The 19,766-nt window shown below is 39.2% G+C and overlaps 1 protein-coding gene across 7 annotated transcripts in view; it reads right to left on the bottom strand.

Annotated features, from left to right (window-relative positions):
- Positions 1–19,766, bottom strand: part of exoc6 (exocyst complex component 6) — a 46,299-nt gene continuing 26,533 nt past the window's right edge. For all 7 annotated transcript variants that reach the window (XM_026350897.1, XM_026350898.1, XM_026350899.1 and 4 more), the window contains 4 exons: positions 15,238–15,379; positions 14,592–14,665; positions 5,546–5,658; positions 1–4,554 (listed from right to left, as the gene is read on the bottom strand). In XM_026350897.1, the coding sequence (XP_026206682.1) occupies positions 4,428–4,554; positions 5,546–5,658; positions 14,592–14,665; positions 15,238–15,379 (456 nt within the window). In that variant the 3' untranslated portion in view covers positions 1–4,427. The remainder of the gene's footprint in view (positions 4,555–5,545; positions 5,659–14,591; positions 14,666–15,237; positions 15,380–19,766) is intronic.

Here is a 19,766-nt window from a genome sequence, read left to right as displayed (position 1 = left end):
TACTGTTGAATAGACTTTTTATTAGAGCACACAAAATTAAAAATAAGTTTAGGAAAACCACATCTCAGTCAGGGTGTTTTACGGAGAATGACAACAAAGGTAAAGCAAGGTATAGTTTGGATATCGTAATGTACCCTCTCTCCACTTCTATCACAGCCAAGAATGTAGATTTTCTTAAATTGTGCACTTTTAAAGGGAAATGTTGTTAAAGACTCATATAAATTGAGCTTCTGAAATGTTTTCTCTTGTCATCACACATAAAATAATGTGTAACTATAGAGATAATAATCAGAAAATCACTACATTAGCAAGTATTTAATTTGGTTGCAAATGGACACAGCATTGTTTCACATTTCAAAACTATTTTTGATACTGAAGCATCACAGGCAACACTTTTTTGTTGTCTGTCAAAATATCCAATCTAAACTTTTGTTAATGGTTTTGTTTTGACTCGCCCGATAAAGACAGAAGAAGTTACATGGATGGGTAGTGAAACTTTTCGACCTAAGAAGGGAGTCCAGTTGCCATGATTCAACATCCAGATGACTTTGCCTGGATGACTGAGAAGCTTCATCACAAAGGATGTGTTTTATTAACACAGACACCACAACCTTTCCCTAACTTTAACCAGAGTGCTTTTGTTGCAGTAAACCACAGATTCAACATGTGAACCTCGGGCCCTGGATCAAAATTCCTTCCCTTTCTTAATATGTAGCATATATGTTAAACAGAATTTGATGAATACAGGATTGGATTAGTTTTTGTATTAGGTGCAGCCACTTCCCTATCCATCATTTTTTATTTGATAAATAAACTTTAATGTATTGCAAGTTTCAGCACAGCTTCCAACATGGGAGTCATGTTATACTCATACATACATTACCTGTAAAGAGGTTTCACATTAAAAGTCTTCCAGGTGCTGATGGGGCATACTGTACTTGAAGGGAGGCTTTGGGGCGGCAGTACAGCAGTCGTAGCAGTTGTCTACGAACCCCAGAGTGAATGGTTCAATTCCAGGTTCCCCCTGGCTACTTGTTGAAGTGACCTTGGACAAGACACCAAAACCCCATAGCAGCACTCATGTTTACTGTGTTGCAACTGTCCAACCCCATTTCCCCTAAGGGGATCGATAAAGTATGTCATTATTATTAAATGCCAAACCTTTGCAGGCTGCCATTGAAGGTGCTGAATTGCCCACTAGTGGAACTTGGAACCTGGGAATCAGTTGTTTGCCAAATATCACATTGACAAATGTGTCAAATAATGAACCACCAATCTTGCGATCTGTGGATGAGCTGCTTAGCCACAGACTTTTCAGTATAGTAGTGATTAAAAACTATACTTATGGAGCAGCAGAACAGTGAGTGTTGCATGACTCTTATCCCATTGTAAGACTGATGAATTTAGTGCTGTGGCAACATACAGTGCACCTATGCCAAATATTGTTATCCAGCCTCTACTGTCTTAGAATTGGTGCATTTCATAGACATGAGTATGCAACATGTGCAAAAAAATTCATTTCTGGATAATGTCTCGGTTGAAATCTTTTGGACCAGTATATATAGAGTATATAAGAGTTCATACTGTAATGTTATACAGCACATAATATAATATTTTATATGTTAATGAGAAGAATGAGTGGAGAGAAGGTACCAACGGAAGTCACTGAGCTCCTCACACTGTACTGAACTGTGTTCACCAAGTAACAAAAGCAAAGTTAAACTACATATTTAGGTGTTAACGGAGGTGCATATCACAGTGTCAACCTCCACTTCTGTTTGTAGTTGACAATCTTCTGGAATATTTTCTTTACAAAATATGCAGTATATACAGTGGCATTTACAAGCAACTTTTACAAAAAGGAAAAACAATTAATCTAAAAGGAACAAACAGTTCAGTGCTAAAACGCCTGCTGAAAGTAGAGCACAGACCAAAAACACAAACACAATAGAAACAGTCTTGTTATAAAATGTTTTCATCAGGAGTCATGAACAGGGTTTAGTCAGAATCAAACTGCCAGTGAGGCTGTAAAGGAACCAATTCATTATTGCTGTGCTTTGTGACTGTATGAGGGTTTTACAATTCTAAAGCTTCATGTCACCCTGAGGTACAAAAAGAGAATTTAGAATGCAAGTTATTTACTTTGAAATACATACTGTATATGTCTATATAATAACTTCTAAGTATGAATCAAGTCATTTGGGTGGGCTGCATTTAACTTCACAGAAATAATGTCCTTATCCCTACAACTAATAATTTACAGAGGGAGGAATGAAACCACCTGAACCCTCTTCTGCATGTGAGCTGTACAGCTGTGATACTGAGAGGAAACTTGTAATGGGTAAAGATCAGATTTGAAGTTCAGATGGTGCGTGGCTGGTATAATCACTGTGACTGCTATATGACCTGCTTGCTTTTACACTACATAGGAATCCAAGGCCCTGATCAGGTCCTTGGAGCGCATGCAGAGCAAACCCATGTATCCACCTGTACAATCAATTTCAAATCAGTACATAAACCTCCTGCATTGAGTGGACAGGTCTACATGAACTGGTGAGTTGTTCCAACAGATGGCATAATTTCATTTAATGTTATGTTCTGTGAAGAATCCCACTACAATCTGAGTGTCAAAACTGGCTGACATGTACAATGTAAGGAAGTAAAGAAGACAAACACCTAAAAGCTTCTTTGTTTTCCATGAACATCAGTCTTTCAAGACATCATCATTCATTTACCTGTTCTTCCTTCCACCCATCACCTAATAATCACCTTCTTTCTGCACGCACGCACACACACACACACACACACACACACACACACACACACACACACAAACAGTGACAACAGCAAAAGTACAGGGACCGCAGTAAGGGAGACTGGAGAAAACAGGTTAGGTCCCTGGACATAACAGAAAGTGGCACAACTGAGTTTGATCAGTGGATTAAATGTTCAACAAAGCTGCACTGTACTGAACAAACCCCACATGAATGACTGAAATTAGAGTTATGGGTGATGGAGTAACTAGTCTCTGAGAATGAAACCCTTTATTGCACATTAAAAAGTAGTTTCATATGATGTGATGTGGAGCTCCATTAAGACATCTACTTAAGAACTTGGGCTACAGTAATCTGTTTTATTTAATGTTGTCTAAATAAGCTACCTGTGTCTGTGTGAACCATAATTCTAAAACCAAGTCTAGGCCAGGTCATCACTTTACATTTTTCAGCCTTGTCGTGCACTAGTCAGACCCCTATTGGTTGCTTTTCAGCTTATTGAGCATGTTAAACTGATGTTGGACGTCATCTCTGATCGGGCGTAGAGCTCAGTAAACCACTGCGTGAGAAGAGAAAAGGACCCCAGCGCTATTTACAACTTCTTCTCAGACAATTCTGGATTCTTAATGGCTATAAACGGTCTGTGGTGAGCGAGAGTGGTGTGAAAATGTAAGCCAGAGCTGCAAGTCTATATTGCAGTTTTAGGGCTTCTTCTTTTCTCTTTTAAATCATAAATACAGATCAACGCCACCTGCTGGTATTTCAAGTTATGTCCTAGTACACTTTTTGACCCAGACCCAGTTGATCTACGTCACCTCCTGGTGTATCCTAGCCTTAGTATCACTCAGCCCTTTGAAGTGATCTAAGATTGTCCTGCGGCTGGTGGTCTGCTGCATGTTAAAGGTTACTGCAGTGTGAGTTTGTAAGTGTAGGCTTATTAGGCTTAGGCAATTAGAAATGTTGATTTGATCTGTACACCTCGATCAACAGATTACCAATAACCTGAGTGCTCTACATGAACAACTACTAGATCCTGACTTCATACATGGAGGACAGAAGTTCTGTTATCTCATTTTCAGATACACAATATAATGTGTTTCTGACATGACAACAGGAAATGGCTCATCCCATAAATTGTGGTGCAGCAAGAGTTGACTTTTGACCTCACTGTCCCAGTACCTGTGTGTGTCACCAGTCTCCCGCACTCAGCAGTTATTGTCACTGTACTCTCACACACGAAAAACATGTTTGTGTTATCAAAGCCATTAAAATACTTTACAAGCATTTTACTGTCCAGTCTAGTGAAGAGTCGAGTAGACCGCCATGAATATGTGTGTTATTTACATGAAGTTTTGAAGTATTGTATTTGCTTGGAGTCACTTCCCTGCATGCTGTGTGCACTGTACCTATATTGCTGCACCTCTAAGTGATGTGTGTGCATATTAGCCGTCTCTGTGAGTGCAAATTCCATGTGTAGATTTTTGGGTATATTCATGTCACATGCTTTGTGTTATCACTTCATTCCATGTGTTAAAATGCCCTTCATTGAGTTTCGTGGCAGTTTAGTGTGTGCGCAAGCATGTGTATGTAATTGCATGCATGTTTCAAACATTGTATATCTCTTTGGCGCACACACTGAACCTGCGTGTGTGTTTAGGATGACATGCCGTTGACCAGGCTCCTCAGCTGTCTGACCACAGTCTCTATCAGCTTCTGTTTGTCTCTGTCATTCTTCCTGAACTGAGAAAAGATGTTGTTCTTCTTACTGGTGTCCTTCATCCTGCAAACAGAGAGGGTTTTTCTTACTGAACTCATCATTAAGATTTGAAGTCAGGTAGTGCTGACGTGGTACACTGAATGAATCAAATTTAGACCTAGAAACAGTTATGTCATGGGGATGACAATAAGTCATCACTTAACAAGCTTATAGTCAAATAATGCAGAGCAAGGTTAAGCAGAAGTCAAAAATACATTGTTAATAATATAGTTGTAAACCATGACATTGGTCAAAATTTGCACAAAGCCAAGAAAAGACACACTGTAATGTGAAGTGAAGAAAGAATTGTGGTTAAATCTGACAGCATGCATGTAGAAGACCAAAAATAATCAGTGAGGAAGAGGCTGCACCTACCCTCTGTAGACTCTGAGAAGCAACAGTTTGTAGCAGGAAAATAGCAGAGAGAACATTTAGAAGAACAGACAGAGAGTAGACACATCCATGGCTAAGCTTATGGCAGTGTTAATATAATTAAGTGGTACGAATGTCAGAGAAGCAGTTTCTTACACATACGCATACCATATAGAAACCATTGCTGAGAGATTATGCCACGTTTTCATTGGCATACATGATCGTGACTCCCGTTATAAGGGTTTCTGCAGGGTTCACTAAGTTAAATGTGAGACATTTTAATTTGCATGTTTAGTACAAAACAGACCTAAAATTAATTATTGTGATTATTTTCTAAAATTCCTAAAACAATTCCAGATATGACTCTAGTTAGGCCTAGATCAGAATAAGACAAATTGGATAGATGGAATAACCAATGAAAAATTACTGATTTACAGAACTTCTAAGCTCATTTGAAAATTGTGTCTTAGTCAAGAGTCTCAATTTTTACTGCAGCTAACAGCAAAAAAATTAGGTGTGATGTATTTGATTGAAACTTCACAAAATTATTTATAAGAAACTAAATGAGTCAGTTTGTGTCTTCATGCTAAAACAAGTGTGACACACACTTGCCCAGCAGGGTCTATACATCAGGTGCACTTACTTCTCCAATAAAGCCAGAGCAGTGGCTGGATTAACTCTTAGGTATTTGGAGGTCGGCTGGCCGTAATCTGCCAGGTACGTTGACCAGTCCCACACCATGAACAGGTCAAGCAGCTGTAAAACACAGAGATATACAACAAAACATCATTTTGGAGAAACTTCAGACACAGCTGCAGAGAGGAAATGAGGAAAAAGGAAGGTGGTAGCAGGAACATGAAGACATAATTGTGATATTTTTTTACACTTTTATATCCACTGATCTTTACAAAAATCATATTAAAATTATATGAGAATATAGTTTAGCCAAATTATACACACTAAAATAAGTTTCCCTTCTTATTAAATAATTTAGATCTATTTGATTAAACTGCTGTTTGCCCTGAACACATTGCTTAAAAGTATATTGTATCTGAGGGATATGACACACTGATGTTAGCCATTAATCAGTACTCCACTGCTATTAGACTACAATGTATGGGATTGAAAAATAATGTGCACAGTAACTTAACGCTAGCTAGTTTAGCTACAAACAGATTTGGAAATCTGATGGTCAGATAGTTCAGTCTTAATACCGAACAACTAACGTTTCAGAACCTCTGCAACTACACAGTTGACCACTATTTGCTGTAGAATTACAAAAACAAAAGGATTTTACAAATGCAGCTTCATAATGTACCATAATTTCACTGGACCTTGTTCAATGGATTGCTCATGTATACAGAATTAAAAAGCTGGACAAAAAAAAAGTGTATAAAAAGTCACCATGTTGGATCCCAAACTTGCCCTAGAACCCTGAAATTCTCTAGACATTACCCAGAGGAGCTGTATGAAAGAATGCAGGCTCTAACGCTACATGATGACTGTTAAGTGTGAACATTTAAAATGACCCCCTCACGACCCCCTTACCCCACCCACACACACACCACACACACACAGTGTATGCTAATGTCATAGAGTGAAACAGCTGGGTGTTTGGCTCATGGTGAAAGAATAGTGAAAGAACAGCTTAGTGATAAAAGCATTATTCAGCTGATTGAGAGACTACGACACACAGAGAGGTTTGGCAACAATGCCATTATTGTCACCTGGAGCTAAGTGAGACACGCAGAGGCTGTCAGAGCTGACACTCAGCTCTCCACAATTCAGCTAATTCATTGAATTTGACATAACAATTTAGCCACCAGGTTAAAGAGTGATACTTGGGGACACTAAAAACAATGTGACGTGAGCTTAGTTTAAGGACTGACCTTCAATCACATCACTTTTGCAGATTGACACTAACTGGCAATTCTATTCTATTCTATTCTACTGTGTTTTCATATGCAATTATTGGTTTTCATATTAATTATTAGTGATATTTAATATATGCAAACAAAAGCATGATGGTAGCATGATGCTCTGGGAGAATGCTGATTTCTCTGCAACGTACATGTGTAACCAGTTTTCTAAACAGCTTTTTACAAGAGTGCATGTGCTTGACAAAAAAGGCTGCAGACAGAAAACTATGCAATGGATAAACTGTTCCTAAGTTACCTCAATCATAGTACTGTATTTTAAACTTGTTTACTGTCCAACATATTTACTAAACTAATATACCTGATATAATACGGATCGTACACTCTAATCTATTTGGGTACAAGTCTCAGCTTGTTAACTGCACAGAAAAAACTGAACAGTATAAGGGAACCCGCAAATCAAATTTGTTTGTCCGTCCAGACAAAGAAGTCCAACCGGTTCAAAGAGTAAAATACAGCTTTACTGCCACCACCTGTTTGGGTAAAGATATAACAGTGTTTCTACTAGAGCTTAATTTTCCCTGAATACAAGAACAGTCGGAAGAAAACTGCCATTTCAATCCGGACAGATCCAATACAAAGAGAATAATGGTTTGGTTAAAAATCAGATAAAAGAGAAGATACACGTATTGACGTGAGAAAAGGACTGACTAGGACCGACTGTTTCATATTTACAGTGAGGATTACATTTACTAAGCCATAGCCATTATCTTTAGTAAGATAACATAGAGTGACATTACTAATGATATAATGATATGTAATGATATTGTTTTTAGGTTATTTCAGCTTCACTAATAAACATCAATTCTATGACTAACTTGCTGGTTTAAGTCTCTTTGTGATTGGCAACTCTATATAATTGCATGTGGACCAAGTGTTTTTGTAGTTGGAGAGAATCCAGTGGAGTGTCTTCCATCATTACCGAATAATCTCTTCCCACTATTCTTTCATTCATATAATCTAAATAATTAAATTAAAAAATCACGTCTAATTCTAAATCAAGTTTAATTCAGGACCCCCACAGTATTTTCATCATGAAGCCTTTTAAAAAATATGGTGGTCAGATTTGTAGAATATACCGTATCTGTTATATGTGTTACATATACTAAAAGCTCATCCCATTTATGGTGGTAAACACTGCCAGATTTGCTGAAAATGTGTCTTTATCCCAAAAGAGCCAAAGTCGTGGATTCTTTAAAGAGACCCAATAAAACAGTTGCTGCTTTGTATAAATGCCTAAAAGTATTTTTTGCATTCTTATTTGTTGTATTTCAGACAATACCTTGGTGAAAGCAGATGCTTAAGGGCTGTACGATAACACAACTCTCTTGCACATTGGCTAGTTGTAAATAGTTTGTGCACATATAGATACATAAAACTAAACAACAGATTCCCCTTCATGTTGCGCTTTTGATGTAAGAAACCTTTGGCAGATATAGTACTAGAAACGATTAGGAGCCTCCGATGTAGCTTGTCTTTGTTGGGTCTGGCGACAGGCCAGCGTGTAGGTCATCTGTCTCTTGGAAACGGTCAGAGCCCAAAAGGTTACATCTTTACCAATTAGAACTACACTGCACACACTTTGTAGCACTTTTGTGATGCATAATATCATGAGGTTCAGGTTAGACTTCATAGTCTTCAACTATTGTTGAAGACTACTTAACCTATTGTTTAATTGTGCTCACTTTGTCTAGATTTAGAACTTATCATGAAAATATGAACACATCTAATGTCAAATTTATGTAGAAATACAGAAAATTGTAAAGGGTTCACAAACTTTGAAGCATAACATGCCCACTTCCTTTTGGGCATGTAATATAGTACTGAAATAGTAAAAGTCATAGGGAGTGTCATTTTATTTTTTAAGACAATATGAGTACATTTCGTATACATGGTGCTTGTGGCAGCCAGCTTTACATGTGCTTATGAATATAAGTTATTATTATTTGCATGCTGAGATGTTATTACATTTACAACATTCTCGGTACATTGTAGTTAATCTGAGAACACAGTGGTCAGGCTAATTCAAGGATAGGTTTGTTTTTTGTAATGTATTTTTACTACTTTATCTTTATTTTTGTACACTTGGCACATCTTGAAAAAGTGGAAATATATATATATATATATATATATATATATATATATATGTATATGTATATATATATATATATATATATATATATATATATATATATATTTGCTATCGTCAAAGAAGAGGAGAGTGTGACTGAGTGTAGTACAGAACAATGTAAAAAGCAGTTATAGATTCAAAAGCCATTGGATAGAGGATGTAAAAGGATGACCTCTGTGTAACCTGTAGGCTGTGGATGCCAACCAACCCATTTACCCAGGCTAGGATTAACATATCAACCAAGCAAAAACAGAGCTACCACTCAGGTCATGTCCTCTGGATTTCTTCTAGGAAGTCGAACTGTTTTAGCAACCCTCTGTTGCGTTGACATCCTATAGCTGATTGTTGTGTAACCTGATCCAGATTTTTCTGCACAAATAACTTTTTCACTTGGTACAAATGATTGTGAAAATATAGAGAAACGTCTGTTATTTCAGTTATTATAGCTTGCTTTGACTAGAGCTGGTACAGTTCATCAATAAAGGGTAGTACTGTGACCTGGACTGGATACAGAGGCAAGCTTGCATACCACTGTTGTTTACAACAAAAAGGGAGGCAGGCGCACACTTGTGTGTGTGTGTATGTATGTGTGTGTGTGTGTGTGTGTGTTTGTGTGTGGGGGTGATAGGAGGAGCAGGTGAACTATAGGACAGGTAAAACTTGAAAAGGTAAGGGAAATCCAAAATTATTGGATGTGGGATAACGTAAAAAAGGCGGATTAATCTAGAACTCCACCCATTTGGTTCAGTCATCTTTTTTATCATCTTTAAAGTTTGTGTATAAATGCTAAATGCTCAAAACACTGCTCCTTCCTAGGTATTCCTTTCCAGACCAGACATCCTGACGCCTTTCTGTATGATCTCTGGAGACTTTAATCACGCCACCCTCACCAAGACACTTCCTACTACATTGAGCTTGTGGTATGCTAATGTTAAAGATGCCTACAGCTCCACTGCCCTCCCCCCTCTGGGAAATACGGATCACAACCTGGTACATCTCCTCCCGCAATACACACCTTCGGTTCAGAGGCAGCCTGCCACCATTAAAACCGAGGAGGACAGAGGAGGACAGAGAGGGCACACTCTGCCCTGCAGGGATGCTTTGAAGAGACATATTGGAAGACTCTCTGTGAACCTCACGGTGAGGACATTGATGCATCACTGACATCAATTTCTGTGTGGACACCCACGTACCCACAAAAACCATTTGCTGCTTCCCAAACAATAAGCCCTAGGTCACTCAGGACATCAAAGCCATCCTGAATGACAAGAAGAAAGCATTAAGATCAGGAGACAGGGAGGCAGCAAGGAGGGTCCAGAGACTGCTCTCTGTCAGGATCGGGGAGGGGAAGGAGGCTTACAGGAGAAAACTGGAACATAGCCTTCAACAAAACAACACAAGGGAGGTCGGGAGGGGCATGAAGACCATCACTGGCTACAAGTCCAGCAGCCAGGTGACTGTGGGGACAGTGGACCGAGCCAACAAATTGAAAAAATTATTTAATCAATTCCAGGCTGAGCCACAGAGCCCACTTCAGTTCACTGTCCGCTCCTCAGTCCCTCCCCCACACGACTCAGCCACCACCCTAACAATCTCAGCTGAGCAGGTGAGAAGAGAACTGCACAGGCTTCACCCCACAAAAGCTGCAGGTCCTGATGGAATCAGCCCTAGGGTGCTGAAAGCCTGTGCTCCTCAGCTATGTAGTGCTCTCAAGCACATTTTCAACCTCAGCCTACACCTGGAGAGAGTTCCTCTTGGGTGGAAAAAGTCGTGCCTGGTTCCTGTGAATAAGACGCCACATCCCAGAGTCCTCAATGACTACACACCAGTGGCGCTGACATCACACATTATGAAAGTTTTTGAGAGGCTGATCCTAGAGTCCCTCCGACCTCTGGTCAAACCCTCACTTGACCCCCTCCAATTTGCCTATCAACCCCACCTTGGAGTGGATGATGCCATCATACATCTGCTCCATTGCACCTACACCCACCTGGACAAGCTTGGGGGCTTAGTGAGGATCATATTTTTTGATTTCTCCAGTGCATTCAACACCATCCGGCCGGCACTTCTAGGAGAGAAATTAAAAAACAGCAGGTTTAACACTCCCCTGATTTCCTGAATCATGGACTACCTCACCAACCACCCACAGTATGTCCGCCTGCAGAACTGTCTGACACTGTGATCTGTAGCACAGGAGCTCCACAAAGCACAGTCTCCATTTCTCTTCACCCTGTACCCCTCAGACTTCAGGTACAACTCAGAGTCCTGTCATCTTCAGAAGTTCTCTGATGACTCTGCAGTTGTAGGATGTACAGTGAGGGAAAAAATTATTTGAACCCCAGCTGATTTTGTAAGTTTGCCCACTAACAAAGAAATGATCAGGCTATAATTTCAATGGTAGGTGTATTTGAACAGTGAAACACAACAATGACAAAGAAAATCCAGAAAAATGCGTTTCAAAAAGAGTTATAAATTAATTTGCATTTCCACGAAGGAAAGAAGTATTTGATCCCTTCGAAAAACGTGCTTTAGTACTTGGTGGCAAAACCTTTGTTGGCAATCACAGAGGTCAGCCGTTTCTTGTAGTTGGCCACAAGGTTTGCACACATCTCAGGCGGGTTTTTGGCCCACTCCTCTTTGCAGATCCTCTCCAATGTTTGGCAACTCGAACCTTCAGCTCCCTCCACAGATTTTCTATGGGATTAAGGTCTGGAGACTGACTAGGCCACTCCATGACCTTAATATGCTTCTTCTTGAGCCAGTGATTTGTTGACTTAGCTGTGTGTTTTGGATCATTGTCATGCTGGAGTACCCAACCACGACCCTTTTCAATGCCCTGACTGAGGGAAGGAGGTTCTCACCCAACATTTGACGGTACATGGCCCCATCCATCCTCCCTTTGATGCGGTGCAATTGTCCTGTCCCCTTGGCAGAAAAACACCCCCAAAGCATAATGTTTCCACCTCCATATTTGACAGTGGGGATGGTGTTTTTGGAGTCATAGGCAGCCTTCCTCCTCCTCCAAACACAGCGAGTTGAGTTGATGCCAAAGAGCTCGATTTTGGTCTTATCTGACCACAACACTTTCACCCAGTCTTCCTCTGAATCAGTCAGATGGCAAACTTCAAACGGGCCTGTAGATGGGCTTTCTTGAGCAGGGGGACCTTGCGGGCACAGCAGGATTTCAGTCCTTCACGGCGTAGTGTGTTACCAACTGTTTTTTTGGTGACTATGGTCCCAGCTGCCTTGAGATCATTGACAAGTTCCTCCCGAGTGGTTCTTGGCTGATTCCTCACCGTTCTCATTATCATTGAAACTCCACGAGGTGAGATCTTGCATGGAGCTCCAGACCAAGGGAGATTGGCAGTTAATTTATGTTTCTTCCATTTGCGAATAATTGCACCAACTGTTGTCACCTTCTCACCCAGCTGCTTGGCGATGGTCTTGTAGCCCATTCCAGCCTTGTGTAGGTCCACAATCTTGTCCCTGACATCCTTGGAAAGCTCTTTGGTCTTGGCCATGGTGAAGAGTTTGGAATCTGGATTGATTGATTGCTTCTGTGGACAGGTCTCTTTTATACAGGTAACGAGCTGAGAGGGCTGCCAATGTCAGCTCGTTACCTGTATAAGATCCACCTGGGAGCTAGAGATCTTGCTGACGGATAGGGGATCAAATACTTATTTCCTTCATGGAAATGCAAATTAATTTATAACTCTTTTTGAAACGCATTTTTCTGGATTTTTTTTGTCATTGTTGTGTCTCACCGGTCAAATAAACCTACCATTGAAATTATAGCCTGATCATTTCTTTGTTAGTGGGCAAACTTACAAAATCAGCTGGGGTTCAAATAATTTTTTCCCTCACTGTATAAGGGTGGAGATGTCACAGAGTACCGTGGAGTGGTTGACAGTTTTGTTGACTGGTGTGGACTCAACCATCTTCAACTAAACATCAATATAACAAAGGAGCTGGTGATGGACTTCAGGAAATCTGGGAGTCCTGTCATCCCTTTCTTTATACAGGCGGAGGAGGTGGAGATCATATCCGAGTACAGATGCCTGGGAGTGTACTTGGACAGCAAGCTGGACTGAACTAAGAACTCATCAGCACTGTACAAAAAGGCTCAGACACGGATGTACTTTCTGAGGAGACTCAGGTCCTTCAAGATCTGCAGCACCATGCTGCTGATGTTTTATGGCCAGTGTCATCTTTTATGCTGTGACCTGCTGGGGCAGCAACATGAAGGTGGCAGACACTAACAGGCTAAGCAAAGTGATTAGGAGGGCCGGCTCTGTTCTGGGGGTGGAGCTGGACCTTCTACATTCTATGTAGCTGAGAGGAGGATGCAGTCCAAACTCCTCTCAGTCTCCCCCCTCTGTAAGGGGTGAGGGAAGTGATAGTTGTGTCTTATACTTGCTGTCATTCCACAATAGGCTATATATATATTGACCCATTTTCATTCATCTATTTTACATATTTTGTACAGATATTGAGTTTTTCCTGTATTGATGTTATTGGTTATGTGTATTTATGTTGGTGTGGAGGTTTCTTGGTTGTGTAATGAGGCAAAACAATTTCCCCCTAGGATTAATAAAGTTTTTTGAATCTTGAATCTTTATTGACATTATAAATCAGTCATGGTCAATAAAAGTTAGCGACTTTGACAAAAACATTTAAAAAAAATACCTCATTAATGTCAACATCCCCCGGAGTTATTTAAAATCCATTATCAAGAAATGATAGGAATATGGCACATGTCTAAATCTGCCTAGAACAGGCCGTCCACACAAACTGAGTGACCGTGCAAAAAGGAAACTAGTAAGAGAGGCCACTAACACACCAATGACTACTCTAGCAATTGAGATAGAAGAGACTGTACATGCAACTGTTGCCCGGGTTCTTCACCAGTCAAAGCTTTATAGGAGAGTGGCAAGGAGAAAGCCACTGTTGAAGAAAATGTTAAAACACGCCAATAGGCATGTGAAAGACTCCATGGTCCAGTGGAAGAGGGTTCTTTGGTCTGATGAGACGATAATGGTGCTTTTATGCCGATCAGACAAGATGCTATGTTTGGAGCACACCAAACACTGCACATCACTACAAACGCATCATCCCCACTGTGAAACACAAATATTTTTTTTCTAGCAAGACAATGACCCTAAGCATGCAACAAGAGCTACACAGAAATGGTTTATCGACAACAAGGTGAATGTTCTGGAGTGGCCGAGTCAAAGCCCAGACTTCGATCCAGGCGAGAAAAAGGGCTGTTCACAGCCGATCCCCACGCAGCCTGACAGAGCTTGAGCAGTTTTGCAAAGAAAAATGGCATAAAATTCTAGTGTCCAGGTGTGCAAGTCTAACTGAGACATATCTACATAATGAGGTTTTTTTATTCATAATTTTTTTTCTCAATAAAAGGATAAAACATCCAAGGGGGTGAATACTTTCTATAGGCACTGTATGTGACCTGGACACTGAGAACAGTGAGAGCCAGAGAATCATTTGATGAACAGACTTCAAAAACAGAAATATGGACTTGAATTAGATTACCATTAGGTAAAAGTGCATTCAATGGCAAAAACACCCTTATTTCTTCTGTACAGTCCAATGAGAGCATTTACCTGTCGTAGGTCAATGAAGGCCAGTTGAAGTGTGTCTCCTTGGAAACCAGGGACCGGCTCTGAGCTGGCAAACACTGAAAAAGACACAAAGACCAGCAAAAGTCACTTCAAACCACGCATGTTAAAGCATGAATGGAGAATGAATAGTGACTTAGATTTAATGCTGATCTGGGTCCTCCACCTTTCGTAGGAATTCATAGTATCAGTATGACATATGAAGAGAGCACACAGTGATGTGGCTCCCAGGATAATATGACATAGTGCTGAACTTTGGTTGACTTAAACTCACATAAACAGTGCCTACAGTAAGCATTCACCCTGCTTGGAAGTTTTCACCTTTTTATTTTTACAACACTAAATCATGATTCAATGTGGGTAAATACAATTATGGCTATAAGCGTGGTTGTCAGAAATATGACCTGTGAGCGACCCTTAACAAGATAAGCAGTTCCAGCTAATAAATGGTATAAACTACAGTTGTTGAGCTATTCCATTTGTTCTTTTTCTTTATATATTATAATATAATATATAATATTTAGACTTTATTCTCAAACTTTTCTAACTTTAATGCTAGAAAAAAACAATAACATAAATACATTTCAAGCTGGGACTTAAAAGTAGTTTTAGTAGTTTCATTTATGCTCACATTCACACTGAATAACATCTAAGTTGAACTGCTGAATGGCCCCCATGCTGACTTGTTTGAGTTCTGTATCCAGAAGCATCTGCATCAGTGATGTGGACAGATGTTTACAAGCTGACATACAAGCTGTCTGGGCCACTTTACCCTGTATGTAGAGAGAGAGAGAGAGAGAGAGAGAGAGAGAGAGAGAGAGAGATGCAGGGGAGGGTGGTGCAAGGGTTGGGAAAGAATGGGAAAGTGTAGGAAAGATTAGAATAGAGATCAGGACAACAAGCAGGTAAGAGAGAATGATTGTAGGGAGGGTATATGAGCAAAATGAGGAGAGGAAAGAGGTATAAAAGAAATTGTGTGAAAAATCGTCAAGAGTGAAAGGTTAAATGGTAAAAGAACAGAAGGAGGGTTTGTGAGTGGAAGATACAGGAATAAAAATAGATGTGGAGGACAGAGAACAAAAAGAAGAAATATTAATGAACACTATTGTTATAACTATGTTGAATTCTGGATAACAAAATCACACAGATACAGATGGTATATACAGCTGTCAAACCCCATTTAGACAGAGTAGAAAACACTGTAAATTGACTGGAAGTTGAGTCATGGCAACTAGACTTCCTTCTGGTTATGTTAAAATGTTTCACTGACAAAGCTACCTGGAAGAAGAAGAATGGAAGAAGAAGAATGCCCAGTTGCCATGATTCGACTTCCAGACAACTTCACCTTTATGACTGAGAACCTTTACCGACTGAAAAATAGCTTTACCTCCATCACCGGTTAAGTACAAGATACAATTTAAATAAAGCAGTGTAGCTATTCCTAAAACTACTCTTAACAAAAATCCCAGTGCCTGCTCAAACAGCATCCTGTTTGAGACTGAGGCCTGGATTGGCGCCTTTCTCAATATCCATAAAGTTGTGGTTTGTTGTAATGGAAACTTTTCAAATATGAAAAGTCAACGTCGAAGTGTTTGGTGAGGTTTTAATCTTGGTCACACAACCATGAAGAGTTTATAGGCATATCAATTAGTTACAATGAACCCACAGGGCAAAGTAAATGTCATTAATTTAGGTGGACCCTGACATGGTCCATGAGAGGAAGGACAGCCAAGATGCACAGAATGCAACCCTAACTGATGCAGCGACGTGTTTAGGTATCTCATTTCCTAAACAACCATGTCGGAAGACACATCCTGCGGTCGTGGAAAGGTTCAGAAGGGTCAAATTATTGGGATGAATTAAGCTAAGAAAACATCTAAGGAGATTACTGAAACTACTACTTCGTGTGAGTCCAGATCCCGTTCCAGAGTGATGGGCACATGATGGTAAGAAAAGAGGTGGCTGAAGTGACGCAGTGCTTCTCCCCTCAAGTGTAAGGAACACCAACAATGAACTGATCTTTTAATGGGTCGGTAAATTACAGTTAAACACAACAGTAGATCAACACATCACTCATGCAAACTCAAGGATGATGTGGTGACCCCAACGTGAAGTAGTATGTGCTTTTTATACATTTTACACAGTTGTAAATTTGAAATAGAATTAACTGCAATTCTTGCCCATCAATGTTCATGCAATAATGCATAACAACTAAATGATTTAATAATAATAATAATAATAATAATAATAATAATAATAATAATAACTGATACTTTATTAATCCCCTTAGGGAAATTCTTAGTGGACAGGCTGTCCCCTTGAGGCCCCAAGGATTTGGGGTTCAGTATCTTGTCCAGGGACACTGCGACATGTGGCCAGGAATCAGGAGGATCCGGGAAGCGAACCACCAACCCTGGGGTTGAATTCTGGTACTCAAGTATTCTACTCTTTCTGTCTCCAAACGGTTTGCTTTTATTTTTCTTTAGATGTGTGGAGAACTTAGAGTCCACCGGTGGTAAATTGAGCATATTTACAATGCAGTAAAATGTACAAAAATAGAAGTGGTGTGAATACTTCTTGAAGTGACAATAAGAATGTCAAGGTGATTGTTTAACTTCTTTTGTTGCGCTCCACAACATCCCTGTTAACATTCTTCATGCTGACCACTTACCAGCAGACAAAACAGTAGTGTACACAGTATGGCAAAATAAAGAGCTGCCCATTCACTCTAAGTCAAAAATGACCACAACTGCTGTTACAATTTGCTTCTGAAAAAGACAAGTGAAAGAAGGTAATTCTCCACCTACTGAGCAGCACAGGACAAATGAGCTGCTAGTCACGGGAAAATAAGAGAAGATTAAGTGGGATCTTACTGCCATTTCTGCTCTATACATTGTTTATAATGACCAGGCAAGTTCCAGTGTAACATTCTGAGGTATAATTTTCATCATTATATCAAAGAAAAGCAAATTTCTTTTTCTGATCATGCCACAATTGGTTGGACCACAAATATAGCAGCATTTCTACAATCCTGACATTTAACTTAACATACGCTTGAAAAATTGTGAACCTAAATTCTAGATGAGCTGCCATGTTCTAAACCTATAATAGCAGATTACACCTCCAATGTTTAGTTTACACAAGCATATTGCTGACTCTGTGTAGACTGGTCACAAAAAAGGAAGCCCTTGTTCCCACTAACAATTAGCATTAATGTTAAGATGACGGTAGAGAAAATGGCAACAATGACATAAACAGCAAGTATGTAGATGTAGGTAGTTTTGGAAAAGCCTGATGTGATTGCTGCTATTTTTGTGGTGGCTGAAAGCTGATGGTGAGTTTGTTTGATACTGCCCCACCAGTTGAAAATACACGTTGCAATATGTAGCAACAATAATTAATTTCTGACAATGCACCAAAATGACGCAGACAACGTAAGGCAGCATGTTGCATGAATAACCACATAGTTAAAAACAAGTATCAGAAGTTGAGTCATGGCAACTGGTCGTTTTCTGGTCGTCCTAACAAGAAGGAAGTCCAGATAACTTCACCTAGATGACCGAAAATCTTCACCTACATTTTAATAGCAAGTATATTTCTGGCCTAAGGACTAGGGCCAAGGGGAATTAGCACCAGGCCTGTGTGAACTAAATTTGAAATTGTATAATTGAAAACACATTATTTCATTTTCACTCAGTCACTGAGGGCTGGAATTTATAATTATTATTATATATGCATTTTGAAACAGACCACAATCCAAGGACATAAAGGATTAATGTTTTGAATTAACCTTGATACTCCTAGATTCACTTTACCTGAAAATAATAGTAAAAAAATTTGAAACTTTTAAATTAAATGAGAAGGGTGAAGATTGGATAAAATATGAGATGATGATACATTTCCATGTATCATGTGTATATGAGCTTAGAGCCACTCATGGAGGATCACAAGTGTCATGGAAATCCTTATACGCCATTTCATTCATTGATATGTAACTGAAAAATAAAACTAAGTTAATTATTTTATACATTAATTACTAGTAAATAAAGACATATACACATAACACATCAATTCAAATCAATCAATAATTATTTCATTAATACACATGTTAATGGGCAAAAGAATTATGAAATGTACAAATACATTTATAGATGGTTAAAAAAAAAAGTTATAACTTCATCAAAAAATAGTCAGAATCTGTGTCAAAATTACATTTTAAAATAACTACATTCACAAATTGATGTTTAAAATTATTTAATTAGTATTTAGAAACCCTTTTATTGAATATCTCTTGAATTTAAACTACTATTATGGATCATTACTTAATTTAGATTTTTATATGTAGTTTCTAATTTTATATAATTGAATGAAATACTTCCATGACACAGACATTCCAACATGCAATAAAGACTCCATGCATGGAGCAGCAGTGTGCAGAAATGACTTTAGGTTCTTTCAAGGTTTTAAGTCCTTCCAAAAATCCAAGAATGCACAGAATGGATGGTTAGGACATTAAGGACAATAAGGACAACTATCGATTTATCAGTATGAAGTATTTATCACACATTATTACAGCTGCTACTGTACCTGCATTAGAAACTAATTTCCAAAGCAACTACACATCTTCTACTTGGATCCCATTGAGTATGGAATCACGTGGGGCATCTTCCTTTTTACATGCCATCTTTCTTGGCCAACATTTTGTGTAGTAAAGAAGCACCATAAGGTTAGGTATCAATAAATGTATGATCACCACGAGACTGTAAAGAGCTAGCACACATTCCCAAAAGGACTAAATGACCCTAAATCCCTCGTGTTACATCCTTGGCCTTATAACATGCAGTTCCATACCTCAAATTTAAACAGTAGAGACAAATGCATGCAACTGGGCTAATGTGGGAAAACAGAAAACTGTGAGCAGCTTGCAAATTGAGATTTGAGATTATTTTAACCCACATGATACAGTTACAACTGTTTTCCCTCTTTTCTTGCTACCCTTCTTGGTCAGCATCAAGCAGCCAACGAGAGCAAGTACAGCTCAAGACCTTTCCTTCTGGATTTTTTCCTCCTAAAATTCAAATATAAACAATGTCCTACACTCTCTTCAGTAAAGGTTATAACAGGTCCCAACAAGACAAAAGTAGTGTAGCTTCCACAGAC

Source organism: Anabas testudineus, chromosome 19 (genome assembly GCF_900324465.2).
Source record: "Anabas testudineus chromosome 19, fAnaTes1.2, whole genome shotgun sequence".
Lineage (NCBI taxonomy): Eukaryota > Metazoa > Chordata > Actinopteri > Anabantiformes > Anabantidae > Anabas > Anabas testudineus.
This window is presented reverse-complemented; position numbering and strand designations above follow the sequence as displayed.